The 15,494-nt window shown below is 47.7% G+C and overlaps 1 protein-coding gene across 3 annotated transcripts in view; it reads right to left on the bottom strand.

Moving 5' to 3' along the window:
• LOC3291495 (putative transcription factor SOX-15) overlaps window positions 1–15,494 on the bottom strand; it is a 52,734-nt gene that overhangs the window by 13,002 nt on the left and 24,238 nt on the right. Inside the window, exons 1-2 of one of the 3 annotated variants that reach the window (XM_061653379.1) lie at window positions 14,588–15,118; window positions 13,877–14,520 (exon numbers count right to left, since the gene is read on the bottom strand). In XM_061653379.1, the coding sequence (XP_061509363.1) occupies window positions 13,877–14,465 (589 nt within the window). In that variant the 5' untranslated portion in view covers window positions 14,466–14,520; window positions 14,588–15,118. Of the gene's footprint in view, window positions 1–1,185; window positions 1,514–13,876; window positions 14,521–14,587; window positions 15,119–15,494 lie in introns of those variants that run through there. The other 2 variants (XM_061653378.1, XM_061653380.1) reach the window with 2 other exon arrangements.

A 15,494-nucleotide genomic window follows, 5' to 3' on the forward strand; every position in this document is an offset into this window, starting at 1 on the left:
GATAAGTGTCCGGGGAGGAAAGAAATAGATCATTTCATTTTACGACAACCATTTTCTCTTTCAAATCCTAAATAAAGTCATTTTCTTGGAGCTTTCTCGGCCCCACTTTGCTTGCCCCTGCTTGCTTGGCTTTGGTCGAAAGATAAGTTGCGACTGATTAAAAGGTCGCAACATAAATCATCGTTCAGGCGCATTTTTTCATCGTCCGATGCGCTTTCTAGTGCCTTAATCCACCGCGCAACAATGATTTGCGTCTGGGAATGGTGTCAAGTGCGAGCAGATGGGATGGGGTCTCCCCAGCAAAGATGGCACCCGCGCGAGACAGCAGAGTTTCGTTTATTTTTTTCTGGTTTGGGTTTTCCGTCAAAAGGAAAAGGTGTGAAAAATCGTTTCCCGATGTAAATGAGACGGGGAGAGCTGACGGTTTGTTGATTGTGATTTACCCTTCTAATGTGTGTGTGTGTCTGCCCGCTGTGTCTCGAGTCATTAAACAATCACGAGCGAAGGATATTCCCTGTGACCTAATCCGCTCGAAAAATTAAACACATACCAACTGCGCGCCTAATGTCACTCAGAATAACATGAGGCATTTGCCAGGTGAGTGGTGTATTTAATTTTAACACAAAAATACAGTAAAACTCGTTCAACAAGTGTTGCTTGCGTTTGCGCTTACCGAGAGAACAAGGCGCGAAGAAAGTGGAGTAGTGCTTGTTTTTCTGTGTGTGTGGTATTTCTCCCGTTTGTATGCTTCCTCCCTGCTGGTAACATTTAATTAGCATAAACTCCCACGCGACGCAACGCACCACAACATCACGCCGACAGTGTGCGCCCTCCCCATACCCACCTCTGCACACAAGTCAAACAACATAAATTTTCATGTACACTTTCTCTTCCCTTTTTCCTGTTGTCTGCCGTCACTCCCCGGCTGCGAGCGAGTGACTTCCCCATTGAGCAAAAAGGAAACCGTGTTTATGCGTACAAGATTCCCCTTTTCTCCTGTTCCCCTGCAGCCACTCGGGGTCGGGATCGTCCCGTGAAAGGTGTGCGGGAGGATTTTCTGCCGTTGCTTGTCGCTACTGGCGCGGGAGGGAAACAATAGCAACATCAAAACGCACACAGCAACGCACCGCCACCACCAACCACCATCCTACCCTGTACCATTCGTTCATAATGCGGAAGGTTTACTTTTAGTTTTTAATTTCACCACACCACCACCATCACCACCAGGGTCCTGTCTTTTACTGCTTTGCTGACACTGAGCTGATCTGTTCGCTTCCCGCTCACCCTGCTGGCCTATCCGTTCGTTTTCTAATCGCTTCTCGATCTTATTTGAACTCCTCATCTCAGCCGCTGCTTTTTTTATTCCCCTGTGTGTGTTGGATGAAGATCGACCGATCGAGATTGTCTGCTTGTGGTTGAAGTATTGCAAAGGGAAGAGGCATGTTCCTCCCTCACCCTCACTGGGTAGTGGGAGGAGATGAGATCATGTGCCGTTAGATGTAGGGGGGGGGGGGGGGGGGAGTACGGTGGCGCGTTATCATCGCTTTCTAGCTGACGGAAGATGGTTTTTGTTGTGTGTAGCTCGACGTGTCGTTCGATTAGATCAACGATCGCGCAGCACGCCACACGCAAGCACGTGTTTAATCAGAAATCAGGTAGGTTGAACTATTTTTAATAATTTCAACCTAAAAAAAGAATTTCAACTCTAACAACAACCAACTTAATTGCTTTTTCTTCTTCTTAACGAACAGAATATCACGGATTTGCGGGACAATATTCGTCATATAAATTGTAGTTGCGTCACAGCAACGATCACCAGTCATCAAAAAGTACAACAACATTTGACCCGCAACAATGACGCACTCGGGGAGAAATTATTAGACGTTCGCGTAGCTGAATAATTCACTAGAATCAAGACAGCAGCACACACAACACACGGTTGACACGTTGTTTCCCTTGTCACCGTCAATGTCTGCTGCGGTACAACGATTGATGGAACGCAAAGGAGCAAATGACAGCGCTTAGGTCGTGGATTGATAAGAGTATAGAATAAGGCAAAGAGTTTGAAGTAGGAGTTCTTTTGCAGTTGATTTTTTTGCACAGATTTGATTTTTTCTTCCCCAAGTCTGTTTCAGTTGCTGCTATGGCTTTTTGAACACTTTGTAGTAATTGGATTTCCTAAACCTGTGGTTAATGTACAAACAGCGTTCTAAAATAGTACAACACAAATTATTGTCTTTTAACTTTGAAAGAACCAAGTTCTAAATTAGACTCGAACTCACGACTCGTCTTGCCTGAGCCCGAGGATTTAGCCACGGCCCTGCGAGATCACTTCCGAGTGACGATATGAAATCTTCGTTTGTATGTACGTTGTTCGTATGTAGCATACATCAATGATTCTTTTCAAGTCATACAATATGTATAAATAATTGAAAAACAGTATCAAACTGTTAAACAGCAATGAAACGCTATTCTAATTTATCACATTGTGGGACGATTTTTGCATCGATCAACCACATCTTTCACAATATCGCTCCCTTGCCACCCTTCTGCCAATCTAAGCATCTCATCGCTTGATAGTGTCTTCTCCGGCCGCAACAACTCGGACTGCTTCGGAGATGTAGAAAAGCTGCCTGGCATATCTAACGCTCCCCATCGTGCCGGCTGTTTCCACACAACACTCTTAAACCCGTCCGCCCGAGATAGGAGTTGGAAAATGGGAGAAAAGCAAGCAAAAAAAAAAAAGAAAACATCTCGCAACACACTCTCACACATACATACACACACGGTAGCAGGGTAGATTAGTTACCGCTTCAGCTTCACTGTTTCGCTGCAATTGCAGTCGCGCGGCTAATTGCACACCCTCTACCATGTATGTATACGTGTAGCAGCGTTTTTGTGCGTTGTAATTTCAGTGTTTTTTTTTCTTTTCTTTTTCGCTCGCTGTGCAAGAAATTCATCTCCATTGTTCTTCCATCGCAGGCAGGGGTTGTTGTTGTTCCCACAGTCTAGATTTTTGCCGTTGCTGTTGTTGTTTCCCTCCCCCTCGGTTTCCCCTGGCGTACCTGCGACGCCATGTCCGCGTTGTTATTTGCTGCTTTGCTGCTGATGTCTGATAGTAATTTTCGCCACAGTCAGACAGAGCAAATGGCGGCAGTGGCCGCAACAGCTGATGATGATGCTGCTGCTGCTAGTGCTACTGAACTGCCGCCACTTCAGCTGTGTGGAGTGTGGTGCACTTGTGCCTGCCGGCGATGCAACACAAACTGCAGCAATTGTGGCGCGCTGTGGTTTGTTTTTGCACCCTCCCCCGCTTGCAGCTTCAGCGTTTAAGGCGTAATTCGCCCGTTTGCTAAATGTTTATTAACGTTAATGCTGGAGCGCTGGCTCTCCCGCCGTCAATCTCCACTCGCAATTCCTAACGACCGTCATCATTATCATCATGCTTGATGCTGCCCGTGTGGACGGCGCATGAGTTGCGACAAACCGTGCAATGCAAATGGAATGAAAAACGGAGAGCGAGAGATAGAGGTCGGGTGGGTAAAAAAGGCAAATCAGTTGGAAACACGAGCCCGTAATAAATAAAAAGGCGCATCGGGGCTCCTCCTGGGTTGGGTGCGATTCTAAGCATGTTCTGAGTGCTGTACGCCAACAATCTAAGCGCGAATGATTCATATGCGAGGATAGACCAGCGCAGCTTACCTGGCAGGAAACGCTCCGTAATTGAAATGCACAACACGGGGGCCAGATTAAATCTACCTTTGCCCTACATTTGCGCCTCCTTCAACCAGCCACCCTTGGCCACCCCCGGCCAGAACCGGTACTTTCTTTCGGGTTCGTCGCCTGTCGCGTAGCTTCCCCAGACGCCCGGCAGCATAACCGGATGCTAAAAGAGATTAATGTACCCTGCTCCTCCGGCAACCGTGCTGCAGGGGTTCGAGCCCCTTCACATTGCTTCATCCGCCCTTCTTTCACACTGGCGATCGCGGAGCGTGCGCGTCTGATGAATGAAAAATCAGCTCCAACTAATCGATCGCAACGCGGGTGTGTACTGTCACTCCACCCGCCGTACCTTCTCGGCCTCCCGAAAAGCTTTTGCCCCCTTCGGGTGGGTGCAATCATATACGAAAGATGGGGCCCCGTTCTAGGGCCGTTTCAAAAAATGAATTGAACAAAAACGACTTCTCCCATTACTCGTAACGGCGTACGTCATCGAACGTACGTACGACACGCAACATAGCTTAGCATAGCATTGGAGAATAAAATTTTATTTCCCTCTTTTGGGCGTTTGGGCCCCGTCTCTGGTCGTACACAGACACACACACACGGGAACCACGAACGCATGCGTACGCTGGGCACGCTTTCGTCCGGAAAATGTTTATTTCAATCACTGGCAGCTGATCGGAATACGTAATATGGCTCGCGGGGTGAAGTGCTATGGGAGGTGGTCAGTCGTCGGAGATCTCGGTATTTGCTAGCTTACGGTGAGGAACTATTTCTAGGCTTCTATTTCTCGTTTGGATGCACGAAGGCTGGGTTGGTTTGCAATTATTGCCCATTTCTGGTGGGCATATGAGCAAATATTGTTTACGAATTATGCTCAGCAAGCAAAATTTAATCATTTTTTGCATTATTTGACAAAAAAGGAGACTTATTGCGCTGCGTCAGAATAGAGTTGATATCTGGAAATCCAAATTTTATATGAAAAATAATGCAACATTCGTCCAAACACGATCCAAACTCTTCCGCGCTAATGAATGTTAATCATTTCATTTCTTTCTCCAAAATCCATACATTACGCTACTTTGTATCGTCCTGGACTGCCTCGATGATGCACCTGAATGCATGATCATCTCCACGCACTTTGCCTCCACACAAGCGTCCAAAAGGGCTTGGCAGAAGCATCCGCCGAAAGAAAATTGCGCCGAAATTTATTATGTGTCAAAATATGTTTGCCCGGTTTCGTTGTAACTTTTCGTTCATTGAGCTTCCGTCCTAAGGATGCCGTTGCATGCCCGCAAAGAATTAGAAGACCATTCTGAGGTGCCGGGTGCCTTCATTCCTCTCCACCCTTTCCTTTGTACCTTCCATTCGATGCACACCGCAATAAATTGCAATTTATTACGGCGACACTCTATCAAGCGCTGATTTATACCCGGCACCAGCCAAGCAGCCAAGAACAAGAACACCATAACCGAGCAAACAGGGCAGCCAGGCAGGGGATGCAGGGACTACGGGGTTGGAACGCCGGTGGCACAACCGAAGCGAACCGTGGCACAATGCGGCCCGCGCAATGATTAACTTCCCTTTCGGCGGTCACAGCCCTTCTTGGCTTTTTCCATCGTCGCTTTTTTTTTCACCATACACACTCGCACACCCCGTTTGATGGTAATTTTGCGTGCTTTTCATCGTTAATTATCACCAACCGGGCCGGGCCGGGGTGCTTCTTTTGCATTCGAACCGGGCGTTCTTTGCGAAACGCCGGCCCTACCGAACAACGGCAAAGGAGGTGGGTGTTTGCCATTTTTGGGGAATTTGTTGGCCAAAAAAAACCACACACACAAGAAGAACCCAATGGGGAAGAGGAAAGCCAACGCCAAGTCCTTGTACCGGACCCGAGAGCGCCATGCTTTCGGGCGCTCGTCAACCGTTTCCCCCTGGCAGCAGCAGCAGCAGCAGCAGTCAAAGTGTGCGGTACGGTGCTTTATGCCGATGAAGCCGGTGCCCTTCGGAATACCAAAACAGCAGAGCGTTTGGGCTTTGCTGGCGTCGCTGCGCTGCGTTTATGGTGAATCGTTTGTGGCATGTGCCCGAGCCCCCGAGCAGCGAGGTGAATATTTTTATGTACTTTATTGTCGCAAAATAAAATGGAAAAATAAAAACAGCATTTAATATGGGCGCGAACCGGCGCTTTGCTAGCTAGAAACAGCAGAACGGTGTTTCGCAGAAAAGTGTGGTGGAGGAAGTTGATCGATTGGTGCCGATGAAGTGGATCGTAAAATTAGCAAGCACGTAGAGAACATAGTTTTCTCCTCTTTTTTCGTGGTTTAGTAATTTATCTCTTTTTGAGTGACAAGAGAAAGAGAAGAACAGAGGAAATAGATTTTCCATACATCGATGTTTTATTGATTCTATAACTTTGATGATTGTTGTCCATAAGGCAATGTGTGTGCGAGTAGGTGTTGATTTTGTGTGTGAGGTAGTCGTCGAGGGTCATTTTATTTCCATTTAGTATGCACGAAATTAAAATTTGAGTCATGAAAAGATCCATCCAACTGGGACTTGAACTTATGATCGGTAACATGCTAATACAAGCACTTAGCACTACACCATGGGGTCGATACAGAATTGAGTGTGTTATAAGTGATAAAATGCGTCGCAACAAAACAATTTCTTCCAAAGCAAAAACCATGATAGAAGAGAGCGCAAAAGCCTAGAAAAAGTCGTTTATTCGATCAACATTCAAATTGATGTGCCAGAATCAAACGATCTTCAAACTAGTTTCCAAATAGGAAGCATCACTTGCGTTACAATGACGAAAGACGAACCATCTATTCGTGCATTCTTCCCTCTTATCGTCGCTACAACGTCAATCGCAGTGACGTTCCATTACAGCCAACCACTGTCCTTCGGTCCCATTTGCACACACACACACACACACACACATAAATCTGCAACCAGTGCAACCAGTCACTTCTTGTTGAGGCCCTCTTCCCGGAGGCCTCTTAAACGACCACCCGCCAGCTCTTTAACCTTGGCTGCTCTCCCGACGCAACACAGCTCGACGGATGCAATAAATGTCAACGGAAATGTTAAAATGCACACCGAAACTGTGCACGTGCTCGACTGCAGGTGAAGGTGCTGTGGTCTTAAAGGGGTGGAAGAGAAAGGAAACTCATCCATCAACTTCCGAGGCCGGGGCGCAGAAACGGATCGCATCAGATCGCGTACCAACCGCGAAGGTTTCGAGACAAAATGGCAGCGCTCGACCGTGGACCATAGCGAGCCAGATACGATCAACTCGCTCGGGAGCCAGGCCGATGCTGCAGTGCAGAAGAATTCCCTTTTTAGTTGCCAATCCACCACCACCCCAACCTTTCTCCTCATAGTGTGCGAATGTAAACGAGTTGAAGGATTTGTAAATCATCGATCGATCGATCGATTCGCCTGTCCTCGCGCTGGTGCGTAGTTATCTGTCGTGCGCAATCGGGCCTCGGGCCTTGATGATTTGGGGGACGCGCGCTGCCGCTCTTCGGAAACGGGATACGCGGGATCGATGGCGGGTGCGTTTGTGGAGTGACGGTGAAGTATTCCATGACGCACTAAAAGACGAGGGCACACTAACGAATGGAGATTGGCATCGGACGCGCGGAGTGAATCAGATCGTGCGAGAGGATAGAATGATTTTTCACTAACGGCATCATGTTTGCACCAGTGGATGTGTTTTGCCAGTCCCGGAATGTGATCTAGGAAGCGTCTGTGGACGAACAGAAACACAGGAATGCGAATATAAAACATGCATTTTTATGTTGGCTGGCAAAGGATGCTGCATTAGGGCATCGGTTTTAATAATCTCTTAACGCAGAGTCCATAAAATAAGAGTTTAACTTATCCAACTTTGCTCGGGTGGAGGACCCAGTGCCCGATTTCGCCCGTCGATAAATGTTAATGCCATCCTTTGCCATTTTAGTCACGGTTTCGCGGCTCGCCGAAAGCAGCCAGCATTTGTCATTAAAAGCTAATGACGCGACGGCGCTCTCTTCGTTCGCTGCTGCTCGGGTCGTCACCCGCACGAACCAGGCAAGCTTCGCTCATTTCACGATACCGAACGAAATAAATCTAATTACGGCACCATTTTTTTCATCCCCGCGCGTCTTGTTCCGCTACTCCCGGAAAGTAAAAAAAATAGAAGGGAACTGGCAGCACCACATGAAACTTAATTTCAAGCCAATGGAACGGTCGGTCGTCTAATAGCGTCAGCCCGACCGTCCCGAGAACCGCTTTTAGATACGGTTTTATATTTTTCCAAACCACCCCCCTTCGCTTTACTTGGTCATGTAGCTGGTGGCGCGTATATGGAACGCGATGAGATGAAAAAACGAGTAAAAAACACATACACCGACACATACACGGGTCCGTCAGACCTCGAAACCGTTCAAATCTGGGCAGCCATTTTGAGGCAGGCTGAAGATGAAGGAAAGAAAAAAAAAAAACGGTCCGAAAATCTTCGCCCTCGCCCCCGTGTGGAGGTGGTGGTCGTCGATTTCGTCGAAGCAATTATTGGTGTCTATCTTTCCACGCAAACTAGACGCAGAAGGCGAGAGGATGATGGTGGTGTCTATCTGTCTGTTCATTAGTGACCTCGGGTTGGCGGAGGTGGTGAGGACCGGTTGCTCGAAAACTTCCAACAACAAACCGAAAAAAAGGTAAAATCTGTTCCATTTCGAAACTCCTAAAGTGCTTAACGCGGCTGCCTTCGACGTTTACGCTCGTCGTGCTGGAATTGCGTCTTTGGTGGTAGGAAAGTGGGTTGTACTCGTAAGAGTTGAGGCAATTTGAGGTTGTTTTTATGGCAATGCCTCCACCTTCGCCGGTCAGCTAGTGGCAATGAAAAACTAAACTTCTTAGGGGGTAAAACGGCACTAGTAGAAGCGTCCAATAAACTCTAGCAGGCTGTTCAGTAACTTTATAGATGGTTTAAAAGCATACTACAGCTATGAATACTTGGTTGTACTCGACATCGAAGAATTTGGTAAAAAAAGAGGAAGATTTTACAGACAGAATACACTTCCTTTATTTGAGACTTGTTTGAAAGCTTTTGAACTTGATAATTATCTATCTTGGCACGATTCTAGCCTTGATTTTTGCCACAAGATGCAAGATCAGTTTATCAGACAAATAACTAAGCAATCTGTAAGACAGCAGTAATTTAGTTGAGAGACCCACAAAAGTTGTTGTAAGTTGCTTTTTGCATCAAATGGTTGATCTCATTAGTGTAATACAAACACAAAGTTTAGAATAAAATGACTAAAACTGTTATTTATAAAACATTTCTATAGTCAATCATAGAATTACTGCAACAAGCATACACATGGCTTGAGAAAGTTTACTAACTTGCTCGGATGAAGCATGAAATCCAATTGGAAATGATCTTTACATCTGTCTTTTAACTTATTTAACCCATCATGTTACAAACATGCAGCAAAAGTCTCAAAAACATATAAAATCAACAGTTTTCCTGTAGTTTCTGTTTGCATGCACCCCGTAAACAACCGAAATGAAGCAACGCAAGGGTAGCGTGTAACTGTTTTTAATTTTAATTTTAATTAAATTTAAGGGATGGTGATTTATCTTTAATCAGGTCAGGGCGTATAGGAACCCACACCCCATCGAGAACGGCTTTCCCATCGCCGCAATTTAACTCTGTGTTACAGAGCTAACAGCTCTTGTGCAATAACAACTTTGATGACATCGACCGATCGTACGAACGAGAGCGATCGCCGGGATCGGCCTGGCCTGGCCCGCCTGCCTGCCTGCCTGGGCCTGGAAATGAAACGACGGCACGGCTTGGCACGGTTGGCTGCCTCTCGATCGGTCTCCCCCTTCCCGTCCAAAAAAGGAAGGGATCGTCATTTCCGGCTTCAAGTCGAATTTCGAAGTCGTCTGTTTCCCCCAGCTGACCGCCCGGAAAATGTGCTCCCCACATTTCTCCCCCTGCAAGCTGCAGTCGATGTTGTTGAAGCAATCGGGGAACGTGGGGGAGAGTTTAGTGTTGTTTTTTTCGCCATCACTCCATTCCTTCTTCAAGCCCAACCCGATTTTACGATGACGAGAATTTAGGTTGATCAGTTTAGGAGCGATGTGAGGTTGCCGCTGTGTGTGTGTTACTACCCATCCATCTGGGGCCCTGCCCAGCTCTTGCTCCCACTCTCCTACTCTTGGCGCTCGGCCGATTCATTCATCACCATCAACATCATTCACCCTTTCGCGCACCGTGGAGCAGCGGTTTGTTGCTAGACATTCGACCGAAAAGCTCATTTGCATGTCGCTTGATCGGTTGGCTGATTCAAGTCACCTCTTTGCCGTTCCAACTTTCGGTGTGCTTCACGCAACATCACTCGGCCTGCAACATCGGTGATGGATGGATTGGTTTTACACACACACCAACCCCACGACGCGGCACACTACCGCGGATTGAATTGCCCCGTGAAATCGACCTCGAAAAACTGAAGATGAGGGCAACAGCAGCAACAACAAAAAATCAAAACCACTCTACATTTGGTGATTCGACGATGCGTCACTGTCGATTAAGTACAGCTTGCTCTGGCTGATGCCTTGAAGCTGTCGGGTTCGGGGAGGCACACCGAAATAGAGGCAACCATTAAGACCGATTGCCGAGCAGCTAGCTCTGGAGGCCGTTGCTGGGAGGTTAAATTGCTCCGATAATTACTCTCTGAAAACTGGACCACTTTCGAGGCCGGGCACAAAATGATGGCTGCCTACAGGCAGTAATGGTGCAACGCTACTAACGGCTTTAGGCAAGAGGCTGTGCAAGATTAGGCTGCGTTTAAGGTAGCATTAGGCTGCCGTCTCGATATTGAAGGCTGTTCGAAGCGAAAGATCATTCGCTAGTGCGCAATCCATCAGTAAAAAAAGGGTTTCGGTTTTCGAGTAAATTGCACAAAGTTTCTGTGAATCGTTGCGCGGTAAGCAGAGGGCAGAGCAAACAATTTCCAATTGGCACATGAAATAAAGACTGCGCGGCTACTGGCTGAGTAAGTTCACAAATTTCCCGCTGGAAAAAAAAACCCGTCGATCGTTAGCGTCATTAGTTGCCGCCGTCACGACTAGCTCAATTTATTGCACATCCGCACCAAACCACGATTAAACTGATGAATGTGTACCTACGGGGCCGAACTGTTTTGTGCCGTAAGCAGAAGCACATCAAGCTCGGCTGTCCGCACGTTTCCGCAACCCGTTTTGCGGACAAATTCCGCACGAACGATCACGCTTCCGAACTCATTCCACGGAGTGTGTGTGCTCGCGGGTAGGTTGATTTATTTGTAAACAATCTGATTTACAGCCTGCGGGAGTGCGGCTTCGGGTTGCAACCATTTCAAAATTGCCGTTTCTTTTGGTATCGGCTTCAAAGGTGCAATCCAGGCAAAAACTACTCTAAAAAAAACGAAAGACTTCACCTAACGGGCGAGGGAAACGTTCGAACAAGCGACGAACCCTCCTCGAGACTGCGAGTGTTTTGCACCGATTGGACGGTATGGGTGTAGAAAATGGCACACACTGATACTAAGCAGTGATACACACAAACACACACACACACACACACACACGGCGAAGGATGGTTGTGATTATTATGGTAAATCAACCAATCGGATCGAATTAAAAGAGGGCGGTGTCTGTAATTGCCCAGCTTTGCTTTCCTGCTCACCGCGTGAGAAGCTGTGAGAAGAGCGAGACAGTAGAGCACCGGCGTGCGTCTCGCGAACGAGATCGACACTTCACGCGCGCGGCCAGCTCGCGGGAAAGGGAGATAACTGGATTAAAAAAAATCATTCCAAGATAGCTACGCAAACACCGTGTGCGAGCGAGAAAGAGAACAAACGTTCACCACTCACCGAGTGATTGCTCACCATGCAGCATCTCTCATCTTATCTCACCGTGCCTGCCCGCCTGATGCACGGAAGAAATGAACGATAAAAGAAATCTGATCGTTGTGTTTGTGTGTGTTGATTTTGCTTTCCAGTTTCAAGAACAGACCCGTCGCTCTGGGGACGGCGTTTGTGTTTCGTTCGTTTCTTTCCTTCCTGCAGGCATCGCGCAGTAGCCGTTCCATTCGCCGGGATGATGTTCTCCATTGCAGCGTGCAAACGTGGAGCAGACGACGAGTTTTTCGACTCGTTTCTTCGATTATTTTGCATTCGTTCGTCCCGGTGGAGTAGAGGCGAAATCCAACCCGCACTCCGTGTTTCAGTTGAGAATGAAGGTAAAAAGCAATAACGCATACAAACACACAAACACGCAAACACACATACACGTACTGAAACCAGTCGGGCAGATAATTTATGCGGCACACTTTGGCCCTAATTGGAGTCGGAGCAAATCGAAGTCTGGCGGATGGGGTTGATACTTTTCGTCCAAGCTTGTACGGTGCCCGGTAAGGGATTGGTTGCTTCCAAAAGCGACTCTCTGCTTGAGTACCAGAGCTCCCAGTGGAGTTCAGTTTTTAGTTGGTTTGCCTGGTTGAAACCAAATTCGCTCCACCGGGTTAGTCATCCACCCCCCACTAATCTTTGCCGATAAAACCATTTTTCTAAATTAGATTTGTCATCACAACAACCGCAAACCATTTGATTAATCTTATCTCTTCTTTAAGCCGCTGGTTTTTTGACCGCTCAGAGTGCAAAAACCATGTGGTTTATGGTTGGTGGTTGATAGACAGTGTTTTGTTGGTCATGTTATGCGACGAATTACTCAACCTTTTTACGTCAGCGGCTACTTAGCTGTGGTAGCTTGTGGAATTTATTAATTTTTTTATCTCCAATCAATGCGACAATTTCCTGTTCTAGCCAACAATGCACCAAGCAAGGAGTGGTTGGAAGTGGAAAACCCGTTCCGATCAGCACTTTACATCTCACACGAATTCAATTCAATTCATCGGTCCCAAAATCCAATCAACGTTTAATTTGCCGTTTCAATTTGAGCCGGATCAATCGTAAAGTGCAGCCGAACCGTTACGTGCACGACACAGGAAATTGTTCTCGAGTGAAGCTGGGATGCTTCGGGATGAACTGCCCCCACAGCTGAGTCATCGATGTGCAATTATATAAACCAAATCAACTGAAGGTGAGATCCGTATCGGGTGGGAAATTTCGATAACCCTATAGCTCCTGACTCATCTCGTGCGCCACAAAGTCAAGTGTGAAAAGTTAGAAAATCCACCGTTTGCTCATCTTTATCACGCAACAAACAGTGCGCCAGACAATCGGATCAGTATGAGGCTTCAGGTCGCTTGTCGCAAAACAAAAACACGACTCGCTGCACTCAATAAAAGGCGAAGAAGCACCTGAAACGGTGTGGTTTTTTTATCATCATTGATAAGAGCAGCGGGGTAGGTTCGCTCACTGCCTGCTACCTGCTTCACGGTGCCAATGGTCATCCTGAAAAAAAAAAACCGTCTAATCTTATCATTCAACCCCAAAAGATGGAAAAGAAAACAAACTCAACGGGCTGGTCGAGAGAGCACGCGAACGGTTGGCGCTGCCGTTTAAGACAGCCTGTACGGTTCTATTTGGTGATTAAACTGATTGATTGGTCATTGATTGAGCACATGGCAGGTTCGGCCTAAGGTCAGCCCGAGGGAGACGAAAACGAGCGTCTGATGGGAAAGGCCTGCGCCATCGACTGATAATGATTGGGCGAATTGGGCGAAGATGTCGACATCAGGCGTCGATCGTTGAGTTCGTTCTCTGACAGGTTGTGTAACGCACACGTAGATAAAGTTGATCGAACTCCAGCTAATCAGCGTATGATGGAGCTAGTGTACATCTTACTTTGAAACAGATAAATGTGTCAAACCTGAAACGCCACATGGCGAAGAGGTGGCGAAGATGTGGATTCAGAGATATATTTCAACAAATTCTGAACCTATCGTACATGAGTCAAACTCCTGGAGCACCATAACGCACCTTTCGGTTATAAATAACTCCAGCCTTAATCCACCCAACCGCATAGATAACTCTACTAACCCACCTGGCCAAAAGCACTGACCTACCCTCAGCCGCCCGATAAACTATTCCCGACCGACCACAAGCCTCTTATCGCGTAATCCCCCCTCGCACAAGAGCTTACTGGGACTTACCGAGCATTTTGCTGAGATCGGCATTGTGCAGATCGGGATTCTCGTCGGCCAGCTTCTTCCGCTCGACCTTGGCCCACACCATGAACGCATTCATCGGTCGTCGGATCCGGGCCTCCTTGGCACTCTTGAGACCGCCGTGCGGTCCCAGTTTACCTGCGCCGTGCGGTCCCCCGTACGCCTGGCGCTGGTGCAGCACACCATAGTTGGAGGCGCAGAACTCACTCTGATAAGGCCCAGCCGCGGTCAGTGCATATCCACCCCAGCCACCACCACCACCACCACCGCCCGGTTCGTCCTGCGGTAGGATCGTCGGCATCGGCACGTCCTGATGGTGGTACGGGCTGTACTGGCTCATTAGCGGCGAGCTGGACAGCAGCGGCGATTGGGACTGAAGCAGGGAAGCGTTCGAAGAGAGCAGCGGCGAATGGGACTGCATCAGGGGCGACGGCATCATCCCGTTGGTGCCACCGAGCATGCTAGGGCTTTGCGGGGCCATCATGCTGCCGTGCTGGGAGAGCGTGGATAGGGGCGAGCTGGCCGCTGCATTGTGTTGCTGTTGTTGTTGCTGCTGTTGCTGCTGCTGTTGCATTGGGTGGACATACTCGTCGTAGTTCCGATGGTAGCTCTGTTGGTGCTGAGGAGAGCTGAAAAGAATCGAAAAATACAAAATGTTAGAGTTTCATCTCCAAATTGTCCAAAATATCTACACACTTAAAAGTCGTCGTTCCAATGTTTTGGAACTAACAGGAACCGCAAAAACAATGAAACGCAGTGAACCAAAACCAAACCGCCTCAAACAAGAACGAACGGAAAGTACTGAACCGATTCCCGCGACATGTTAGCTTAACGATAAGCAACGATATGGGTCACACGGTAGGTGACGTCGCGCGTCAGTAGTAGTCGTGCTTACCGTTCCACCTCTCCCCAGCAGCGCGGGCAGAAGCTACGACCAAAGCGAGTTCGTTGTTTGCTTACTGGCTCGTACGCTTTATGCCTTTAGCAAACACACTAGCCCCGTCCGCTCCTCTAGATAACGCACCTAGGACCACCAACAGTGCCGACGAGAACAGTACCGCTCCTCCCCTTCACAACAACTACATGGTCTTACACGGCGATAGAGTTTCTCCTCAATTTGTCCACCCGGGGATCGATGGAGATGATCCTCACGACGGGATCATGATCTCGAGAATGTTACCCCAAGCTCCCAATGCCGGGAGGACTGAATCACGAGCACCGTTGGACATCGTGACAACCGACATATTAGCTTCCGCTGCAGCTGCATGTTACGGTATCGGTATATTGTTTCGGTCGATCGAGCAAGAGCTGTATATTTTACCGATACCTGAGCGCGCAACAAGATCAATTGATTTGGATACTAATGGGAAGCGTTTTGCCAATGAAAATCCGAAACCAGAGCCTCCAGAACAGTTAGAAAAACTTATCCCTTTTAACACATATCACCTTACAGTACGCGATAACCCTTCTTTCGACATGTGTTGTACATGGCACGAGACATAATGTTATGCAAAAAAGCTAGATAAAAATGCTTCTCCAAAAAAACAGTCAACCCCTGCAGGAACGCTTCCAAACGATGGAGGGGGAGGGAAGCGGTACAACA

Source organism: Anopheles gambiae, chromosome 3 (assembly GCF_943734735.2).
Source record: "Anopheles gambiae chromosome 3, idAnoGambNW_F1_1, whole genome shotgun sequence".
In the NCBI taxonomy this organism is placed as follows: Eukaryota; Metazoa; Arthropoda; class Insecta; order Diptera; family Culicidae; genus Anopheles; species Anopheles gambiae.